Source organism: Frankliniella occidentalis, unplaced genomic scaffold (genome assembly GCF_000697945.3).
Source record: "Frankliniella occidentalis isolate FOCC.00 unplaced genomic scaffold, Focc_3.1 Scaffold67, whole genome shotgun sequence".
NCBI lineage: Eukaryota > Metazoa > Arthropoda > Insecta > Thysanoptera > Thripidae > Frankliniella > Frankliniella occidentalis.
In genome coordinates, this window is record NW_026267197.1 from 568,663 (window position 1) to 579,332 (window position 10,670).

Below are 10,670 nucleotides of genomic sequence, written 5' to 3' on the forward strand. Positions count from 1 at the left end.
CCCACCTCCCTTCTGGCACAGCACTGCATTCTACTCAGAATGCCGTCTGCGTTGCGATGGCTCCGCAGAGCTTTACAGGGAAATGCCCGTAGGAGAATGCTTTATGGCATCACGCGGAAACTTTTTTCATTTCGTTCTCACGACTGGCGCCCGGCCCACCCCTCGGAGAGTCGGTGGCGGTTGGAGGGATGGAGGGGCAGAGGAGGGGGGGCGAAAGCTGAGTACCGCCGCGTCGAGGGTGCGCTCCACGGGTGTTAGAGTAGCAGCAGCTCTAGCTGAGGATGGGGAAATCGGGAAATCAGCTCCGACATGGATGGGTCGAACACATGCACGCGAAATTAATGCGAAATAGACGAAAGTTGTAGGAAGTGAAATGGTCGCGAAATATCCCAAAATAGTCCGAAATACCCGTAAAATGGTCCGTGTGATTTCCCTCGGATTTCCCCCTCGGCTGGGTCCACCTTCGTAATTATCAATTTTTTCGCTGAAATGATAGAGGACTCCAGCTAGTGGCTCAGTGCTCTTGGAGCCCACAAACTATACTGGCTAGGCTGGCCGATGCAGTTGGACGGCCAGGGCGCGCGAGGGCGCGGGGGCGGGGACCAGACGACGGGGAACACTCCTCTCCGCTCATACAACATGATTGAGGAGCGGGCCGAGCGCGCCCTTGACACAGATGGATATGCAGGTACCGGGTTTTACTTTTACGAGGACCTCAGTTTAAGGGGCAGCTCCGGGGAGCGGCGTGGCGCGGCGTGGCGCGGCTACTCTAGAATATTAAGTCGCTGTTGTTGTATGGGGTACTGTTTTATGCTGGGCCAGGGCGCGCGTAAGTCCCTCTCGGACGCGTAAAACAAATAATAAAACGACGGATGCGGGAGTGGAGCGGGAGTATAACAGAGGGCTGGGCTCGCTGGGCTGGGGGTGGTGGCGGAAGGAGACGGATGCAGGGCGAGAATCCATAAGGAAGACTGTGCTGCACTGAAAAGCCGAACGTGCCCTTGTTCTTGACGCCCTTTGCTAACTTTGGTTCCTGTCGAGACAAAAACTCACACGTTCACGTCATTTTTTCAGCTCGAGATCTCCAACATTACATCCAACTGCGATCTGGCGGACAAGCATATGACGGAGGCCGTCGAATGGGACGACTGCGAACTCATGGACGCCAAAGAGATCTTCCTCAAGACGGTCGAGTTTATCCGCAACTTCGAGACGGAGACTGGCGACTATCAGCGTCGGGTGCGCTTCACCATGGCACACGACCCCAACCAGCTGGTGCACCATGTCGCAGGTGCGTGTGTGTCTTCGATACTCCCGTGAATCTCCAAGTCCAAGTCATTTCAGGTGGCTGATTCGCCCGCCCTCGTGCCGGTAACAGACTGTCCCGAGGAGCACTTGGCACTTCACTAAAAAAAAAATAGAGTGCACACAATTCCCTAAAATGAAGAAAACATCTCGAAAAAGTCAGAAAAATCAAGACGAAAAAATCGGAGTACTGTTGAATTTGTATTGACGTATCTTCGGCCTGTTCCGTCCAGGTTATGCGGACCTCAACATCAACCAGCCGCACGCGGCCGCCCCTGGGCTGACGGGCAGCGCCTCCATGGGGCTGCTGCAGACCCCGGCGCCCGGCCTGATGCGCTCCAAGTCGGACCACCGCCTGGCCACGCAGTTCCGGCAGCAGGAGGAGCGCGGCTACGACGAGGACAACCGCGGCGGCCGGCTGTCGCCGCTCGCGGGACGGAAGTTCGGCGAGCGGCCGCCGCCCAAGCCCGCGGCCACGGACAGGTAAGGGACATCGACACCACGCGGCAAAAAATGTGATTGCTTAAATTCGTACAAGTAAAAGACACAAATCCAGTTGGTGTGTGCATGGAAACGCGTGACAACACGTCACACTTGTTTGTCCCGCGCTGCTGCTCGCTGACCCTCTCACACGAGGGGTGTGGAACTAAACACAATATGTGTACATCGGGAAAAACAATCAGAAACAATCATGAAACAATCACACACAATCACACACAATCCGAAACAATCACACACAATCCGAAACAATCACACACAATCCGAAACAATCACACACAATCACGAAACAATCACACACAATCACGAAACAATCACGAAACAATCACACACAATCATACACAATCTGAAACAATCCACACAATCATACACAATCATACACAATCTGAAACAATCACACACAATCTGAAACAATCACACACAATCATACACAATCTGAAACAATCACACACAATCTGAAACAATCACACACAATCATACACAATCTGAAACAATCACACACAATCATACACAATCTGAAACAATCACACACAATCCACACAATCACACACAATCACACACAATCTAAAACAATCACACACAATCATGACACAATTTTTAAAATTATGTCCCAATATTGACCCAACAATCTGAAACAATCAGAGACAATCATCAACACAATCATAAACAATCACACACAATCACACATAATCTGAAACAATGATTGTCCAGACACAATCATGTGTACACTTTTTTGACCAGTTCCACACCCCTCGCTCTCACACCATCCTAGCTTGAAGTGTATAAATGTGTGAAGGGGTGTGGCGGTGGGGGAAGCATAACAAGTGTTCTTGCTTTGAGGAGTGTCACCAGGTCGACCGAGTGATGTCGTCACATGTTTGAACCGTGTGTTTGCTGTTGTAACGCTTCTGCCGATTGTGGTGCTTTCAGGCGCTGGTGGTGGAGGAAGTAAGCAGACGGGAAAAGGGTTTGGGGAGGAAGGGGAGGTTGTGTCTCGGCTGATAAACCGGAAATAGACGGGCATGCTCTTTATCAGACGTTATAAACACCGACTCCCCGGTTCCCCAGTAACCTGGTTAGTTATGGTCCTTCGATGACGTAAGTGTAGTAGCCCTTGTAGCAACTATCGTTCCTAGAACTTTTGCGAAACCTTCACAAAACCGTTATAAGGACGTCGTCTGGATTTTTGGTGCTACAAGGGAGGGAGCGTAGCGTCGTACCCGGGGTAGTGAGCGTAGAGCATAGCTGATTGCGTAGAGACTCGAGTAGTGTAGAGTGGTTCTTCTAAACGCCAGGAATTAGAAGCTTTAACTCGCTGTGGTTTTGTGTATGAGAACTAGACTGTAGACCTTAACCAGCACCGTTGCCGTGCCCGCCGCCCTGACCGCCTCCTTCGTACCCACAGATACGAGGGCCGCTATGGTCGCGACGCGGGCGGCTACGGAACCGGCGAGTACGGCGACTACGACGCCGACAGCTCCAGCCGCCCGGTGCGCTCCAAGTACCGGTCGCGGTTCCGGCGCGACGCCCAGGACGCCGCCGAGCCGGAGCCGGAGAGCGGTCGAGCGGTGCGCTTCCAGGAGCAGCAGCAGCGCGAGCGCGTGCTCGACACCGAGGACGTCTCCAAAGGTGAGGACCCGTGTCTGATTGGTTGCCACCCTCATTAGCCAGTCAGAGTCAACACGGCGGCAGGGTGTTTGCCGGGGGTCGACCGAGCAGGGGGAGCCGTTTGCTTATCCTGTGTGTCGTGTTGTCAGGCCCGCTGTCTGGCATCACCCGGCTGTACGACGTGCCCAGGGTCATGAAGCGCCTGCAGGAGTCCGAGCTCAAGGAGAAGAACAAGGACAAGGCGCAGCCCACGCCGGCGCAGCCCACGCCGCAGCAGCTGATGCTTCAGCAGCAGCAACAGCAGCAGCAGCAAAAGAAGACGGTGACTCAGCGCCAGGTACAGAGCGAGGGGGAGGAGGCCAAGGACGGGGGCGGGCAGGATGTGATCAGGGAGGGGGGCCAGGAGGCAGAGAAGGACGCGCAGGGGCAAGGGGGTGAGGACGAAGAGGAGACGGAGGAGGAAACGGAGGAGGAAGAGGAGGAGGGGGAGGAGACCACCGAGAGGGTGAGTCGGAGCACGCCGCAGGTGGAGCAAGAGCAAGAGGAGGACGAGGAGGAGGAAGAGGAGGAGGAAGAGGAGGAGGAAACGGATTCAGATTAGCTTGCCATTTTACATCGGAACTGCTCTCAGGTATCGATATTCCATGCGGTACGCGCTCGGGTACGCGGCTAGCGTTGAGGGTGTCGTCATCCCTCCTCACCCTCCCTCCCCGTCTCTTCGCTTTATTATTTACCATTCGCACGTCGGAGTTGTAAGATAATTCCTATTAAGCCCGATGAATTTTCAGGACAATATTTGGGACGCATGGTGCGTGTTTTCACATCTATGTCTCTCTATGTCTGTCTCTTGTCTGTCTCTCTATGTCTGTCTCTCTGCCTGTCTGTCTGTCTGTCTGTCTGTCTGTCTCTCTCTCTCTCTCTTTATCTCTCTCTCCCCCTCCCTCTCTAGCTTAGCCGGGTGTAGAGTGTCACGCCGCCCCCGCAATCGCTTCGGCCCTCCGTCTTCTCGGCCTCCCCCCTGCTCCCCGGACACCGTGTTATTTCCCCCTTCTTGAAACACGTTTCTACGGTTTATTTTTACTAACATTTGCCTCTCTACAAAACAGAACTCGACTATACATTTTCGAGCTATTTTGTACAAATTTCTGATTACGCGTTGAAAAGTTACTTTTAGTGTGTGCCAAACTCTTCATATGATAAATGGCCGTGTCTATCCTTGAATTTTGGTTTCCATCTATCATACGGGACGCACTGATTGCCACATTCAAAGTCGGCTGGATCAGTTAGTTAACTAAGTGTGTGACTTTTGCTATTGTGGGACCTGTGTTTCGATGCCTATTGTAAGCTGCCTCATAGACTGTACCTTTCGTCGGAAAATACGTTTGCTCAACATTGAAGAATTTATTTTTTTAAATGTTTTAATCTTTATTATATTTGTATCGACGAGCTGGTTCAGGCTCCTGTCCCTTTTTTGTGCGGCGCAGCTCATGTCATTGTTTATTGTGATAACAAAACCGCAATAAATTTATTTTAGCATACAAAACGGCTTGTGCGTCATTTTTTCCTGAAAATCATCCTTTTCCACTTTCACCAAATTGTGCTACTCTACTTTTGCTTCCGGGGTAATCATGAGAATCATTGTTTTAAAATGGAGTCGGGGACACTTTGGTGTCTACAGCTTTGGACTAGAGAGCAAATCATTTCATCTCAACCCTTTGATATCACAAAGGCCTTTACCACTAACCGTTACTAACTATTTAATCATCACAGGATGAAACAGGGTCCCAATTCTACCGCAGTGATGCTACACCTGCAATGAGATTGAGACAAAGGTTTCACCTAAAACGGAAATAATTTGATGTTCTTTAAAAAAAATTCACATAGCGTCCTTCCCCCCCAAAAAATTACTTCCAGGGCACCAGCAAGAAAAAACGAAAAGTGCCCACAAAGTGGCTCATTTCTAGGCGCCGGCTCTCAATAAGGATGAATAACTGTCCCTTGTTTTCTGCTCGCAGGTCAGCGAGGAGGATGAGATCGCGAAAATCAAGCGGCAAAACAAGAGCGGGGCGTCGTCCAGCGAGACGCCCGCCACCGTGGTCGAGGCCAGGGAGGCGTCCACGCCGGCCAGGCCCGCGGCGGAGCGCGTCGCCAGCCTCAAGAAGGCCGAGGAGGAGCGGCGGCGGGGCAGCAGCCACGAGGTTCGTATATTATGCGAGCAACGCGTCGTCCAAAGAAAAATGCCCACGGGGTTTACGGTTTTAAAAGATTCAGACAGAAGCGATGTGGGGGCGGACCGCTGCCAGCCCCGGGGAAGTGCTCTGCGTTCCCTCCCCGTGTATCAGGCTCCCCCCCGCGCCTGACCGTCCAAATCCATCGCCGCCACCCGGGCCGCCGGGTGCCTCGCAGCAAATGGTCGAGAAATGGAAAGAACTACTGAATAGAGAAGGGTCCAGGAACGAGGGGTCGAAGGAGGAGAGGCTGAAGTGTGTGCGGGGGAGGAGGGGCGGGGCGGGGCTTCTTCCAGGTCATTCGGTCGACGCGCCGATCCACCCCCGCCCCGCCAGGCGCGCCCCTTCCGCTTCCAGCATCGTGAAGAAGAGGGAGAAAGAAGTACCCGAACGCGTTGAGGGACGAAGGGTCGTTTCCGTTTTACGACGCCAGTACCGCTGCACGGCACGGCCCCGCCCAAGTGCCTGGCCTGGCCGGGTGGCCCGAGGCCTGGCCGAACAACCAGCTCATTTCAGCCCTCGCGCCAAAGGGTTGATCCGGTGGTGGCGGCTGGGGGTGGGGGAGGGGGGAAGGGGGTGCTGCAGTACGGCGCGGAGAGGGCTCCGGCCAAGGTCGCAACGTGCACGGTCGCCTAACGAGTGCATTCATTTTTTACGGCTATGATTATGATTATTATTATGTAGTAATTACTACTGCCTGAGTATGCGGACTGTTGGGATTCATTTTCAGCAGAGCCCCCACCCCAACCCCTCTCCCTACTTTATACGAGAGGCCAATGCGTTCTCTGGTAGTGCGGGTTGCTGTTATCACCCGTCGCATAACTTTCGCTTTAATTGGATTTTGCAGGGATCCAGCGACAACGACTCGGATGATGGCTCCAGCGCGTCCTCCATGCAGGTAGGCCAACGCCGTTATACCGGCGTCCACAGAGTGCAGTTATTTGCAGATTAGCACCTCCATCACGATTAGCAGCTTTATCGCCGCTCCGCTGTTATTCACAAACCCCGCTTTTTAGTGCCCTCTCGATCATTACATTTACTACTACTTGCTTTTCCCCTGACCCGTAGTTTGATTTTATAGGAGACTGTTTGCTTCGTTTTCTTTTCCTTTTCTATTTTCATTTTATAAAGATTTTTTGTAGTTTGTTTCTGAATCATTGTAAATATTCCATGTCATGCCATAGTCATGCCATAGTCCATAGTCATGCCATGAATTATTATCAACTCATTCTCATGAAACCGACATTCACTTCTCATCTTCGAGCTGGCCAATCTCCGGAACCATAAGAAAGGGTAGGCGGGAAGACGGTCGAAACTTTCCCGGGACCGGCATGAAAACCGTGCCCGTCAAATACTGCTCACCACAATCGCCGACGAGCGCCATTGTCAGTGGTCGCGTACCTCTCGGAGTTCTTCCTCCCTCCCCCTCTCACCTATCCCTCTTTCTCTCCCTCTCTCTTCCTCTCACTCTCCTCTATCTCTCCTCGCCTCTATCGCTCTCTTCGCCTATGTCGCTGCCTCCGCTGTGCACTGAAGCCCAGTACAAGACACGGGTGTGTGGTGGTTCCGACAGCGCAAGGGCCTCGGGTCGCCGTCGGCCGCGCGCGCCCGGGGCGACACCACGCCGCCGATCGCCAAGCCGCGCTCGGGGTCCAGCGACTCCGGCACGTCGTCCGAGTCCTCCCGGAGCCGCAACACGGGCGCTGCCTTCACGACCGAAGAGGTGATCTGAGTTCAGCCTTATTGGAGAGATGAGGGGCAGGCATGGGCCCCACTGCCTGCTGGCCTGACAAATGCGCGCTCAGAAATTATTCCATTTGCCACATTCTTAGTTGTCCCTTTTCCATTCATTCCCAGTTAGCGACCCATGATCAGAGAATTTCATTCGCCAATCATGTCATGCACGATTGTATTGCTTTGATTCATTAAAATCTCACAATTGCACGTTCACTCGACACAAATCATGTTTTCTATTGATGCATGGCGAGTTTAAAACAGCGCCCGGATGGATGGTCCCACAGAACGGACGCAATCGTATCAGGTTTGCTGTGACCGATACAATTTGGTCCGAATCACGTACAATTTCCTCAACCCCATGGGTGCCCCCCTCCCGCTCCCTGCTGGCTGCTGTGTGTGTAGTGTCGTGACGGGGTTGTGCTGACGTGCAGGTGAAGCAGAAGTTCCTGGCCCGCGGCGCGGCAGCCACGACGGGGACCTCGAGCACGCCGGCGGCGGCCAAGCCGCCGCAGGAGACGACGCCGCCGCGCTTCCAGAGCAGGTTCCTCGGTATGTCCCACCAAAAGCCACACACCGGCGAGGTCACCAACAGTTTGTCTTAAGCACCTCCAATAATATCGCTGCTCTTGTCCCACGTCGCGCAGGAGGTAACCGGCCCGCGCCACCGGCCGACAAGGCCAAGGACGATGACGAGGAGGACAGCACCGAGAGCAGCTCCGAGGAGGAGACGGACTCTGAGGAGGAAGAGGACAAGACAAAGAAAGGTTCGCACGATGGAAACGCACCACCTAAGATACCCCCATCCCCCTCAAAGTCTCGCTGTCATTGGTCGCTCTCTCCCTTGATTTTCAGAAGAAGTGAACCGCACTGACATCGGCCCCCTGCTCGCCAGGAGCGCCAACGCCCGCGACACGGCGAGCGCGGCGCGGCGAGGCAGCCGGGACGACACCGGTAAGTCGAGCAACTGTCCTTCCAAAGCAGAACCAATTTATTTCTGTTTAGTTTAAATTTACCGTGAATCAAACCTCCTTCTTCTGCCACCACTTTTTTTTTGCACCACAAAGCACCTTGCGTGCTTTTTGCATGTCATTTTTTGAACGATAGATAAATATTAGTAGCCCTTCTGCATCTGCATGTCATCTGCAGTTTATCCATCTATTATTTTTTTCATAGTGTGCATTCTTTTTTTGCATTTTTGTGCATCCCCTTCTGTAATGGCGAAACCAAACACCATTCGGACGTGACTCGAACTCTCCGGCCTGTCTTGCGTTTAGAAGGGGGTGTCGGGAAAGCACATTCCCCCCCAGCTGCTTTCGTCCCCCTCCCCTCCACGCCCCACCACAGAGACTACCGCACAATGGCATCGCAAAGTCGTCATCTCTGCCTGTGTGTGTATTTACAGCCACCACTTCTACTTCTACGCCCTCCGCGACACGCCAGAACCAACAGCAGGCGCAGCAGAACCAACAACAACAACAAAAGCAACAACAACAACAAGCAACATCTCCATCAACGTCCTCAGACGCCCCCGGCCCCGCCGCCACCCCCGCCCCCGTAGCCCAGTCCCGCCCCTGGAGGCAGAGCCGCCCTTGGCTGGCCCAGCAGCCCCCCAAGCCCGCCCCGGCCCCCATCGCGCCCCTCAGCCCCGAGGAGATCCTAGACCTCCCCGAATCGACGTCTCCCCGCGGTCCGTCCCCGACCAATCTCCTGAGCAAAGCCCTCCCCACCCTGGAGCAGACCAAGCAGTCCGTCAACAGGTTCCTCAGGCGGTCTCGCGGCGGCCCATACTAGAGCAGCGCCGCGAGGTCCTTAGGCTTAGAAAACTACCTCACTTCGTGTTGTTAAGAAATAAAAGTCGATAAAAGGTTCGGGTGATATGTTTAATGGGCTCTGTGTAAGTTTTGTGCTGGTTAGGATACCAGCACAACATTCGGTGCTGGTTTTCAACATCAACGTCTAGTTTGCCAAGCGTGGCATTTATGTTTTAGTTATGCATATGGCAGGGAATTTGTGCACCGATTGCTTGGTCGTCTTAGTCTGTGCTTGAGAGGCACTAGACTCCCCCTCCCCTGCTTTCCTTCTCTTTTCCCTTGTGTCGCCCCGACGAGGTGGAATCCACATGGATGGGGTTGAAGTTTTTACGGCCTCATTACAACTTTTTATTCAAAGCACCTCTGGTATAGTCACAGCTTGTGCAAATGGCATCCGCACCACAAAAATGTATTTGTTTTGTCCATAGTGGTTTCTGCGAAAATGTGGCATTTGGAACTAGAGCTGTGCTGCTTTTAAAACATTAAAATTGCATTTATTGGTCTCTTGTATCAGTAAAACAAAGTGCCTATGCCGCTTGCAATGAGCTAGATCAAGTATATTAACAGTTGTCGGTTTGAGTCACTATGTAAATATAACTAAATCAGACGCGTTCAATGAAAAGCTCGTCATAATGCCGAGAAATATTTTGGGGGGAAGAGTTAGTTCTCTCAGCAATTTGTAAATAGGTACTGTGTAAGTCATGTTTACAATTGTCAGAGGCAAATTTTGTATGCTTAGTTTCACGCTAGCAGGATGTCTTATATTTTTGAAAGGAAATGTCACTTTATTGTACATATATTTGAGTTTGAAATAAAGAGAAAGTAACGCTGTAACTCTACTCTGTGGATTCCACTTCTCTCTCACTTTCTACACGAGCGCCGAACACGTTTGAATGGGCAGTCCACTCTTGTTACGTCTCGTCACCTCCATACGGCTGTGTGTTGCATGTCTTATATCATCTCTCTTATCGCTCTATCCTAGTGGGAAGCATGTTTATTGTTTTGCCTGACTATTCTTCCTTAGTGCATGGTGAAAGCTCTGGCACGTCTCGCACTCGGAGCCCAACAGACGTCTCTTCAAACGTGTTTGTACGCTCTTCCTTGAAACCCCTTTCATCAGCAAGGGCCTGTCACTTTTGTCTTCATCGGACTTTAATTTAAAATATATACAATACTAGATATATTCAGGTCAATGTTCACTCACACACGAGATGGCACTGTTTCTACACTCAGGAGGGGCTCTATCAGCGAAGCGGGCGAGTTGATCCATGCTATGCACTTTTTGTAGGTGTATCATCAAGATGGGGAAGTCCATACCAGGCGGCCCATCTACCAGGTGGCTGATTAACTCCGCTTCTGTACTCATACTGTACCGCAAGAACAAGTGCGGGCAGGCTTGCCTATCGCCCCTGTCCACAGCGCCTTAGTGCCGAATGAGTAGACAACCCGCCCGCACGTAGGAATGCGGTACAGCATGACTACA

General features: G+C 52.5%; 1 protein-coding gene across 1 annotated transcript in view; it reads left to right on the forward strand.

Moving 5' to 3' along the window:
• LOC113209946 (treacle protein-like) overlaps nt 1-10,670 on the forward strand; it is a gene marked incomplete in the record, with an annotated part of 30,338 nt that overhangs the window by 11,895 nt on the left and 7,773 nt on the right. The window contains 11 exon segments of the mRNA XM_052268341.1: nt 1,075-1,291; nt 1,539-1,788; nt 2,734-2,751; nt 3,209-3,432; nt 3,561-3,748; nt 5,427-5,609; nt 6,487-6,537; nt 7,213-7,362; nt 7,808-7,925; nt 8,021-8,140; nt 8,229-8,327. Coding sequence (XP_052124301.1) covers nt 1,075-1,291; nt 1,539-1,788; nt 2,734-2,751; nt 3,209-3,432; nt 3,561-3,748; nt 5,427-5,609; nt 6,487-6,537; nt 7,213-7,362; nt 7,808-7,925; nt 8,021-8,140; nt 8,229-8,327 — 1,618 coding nt within the window.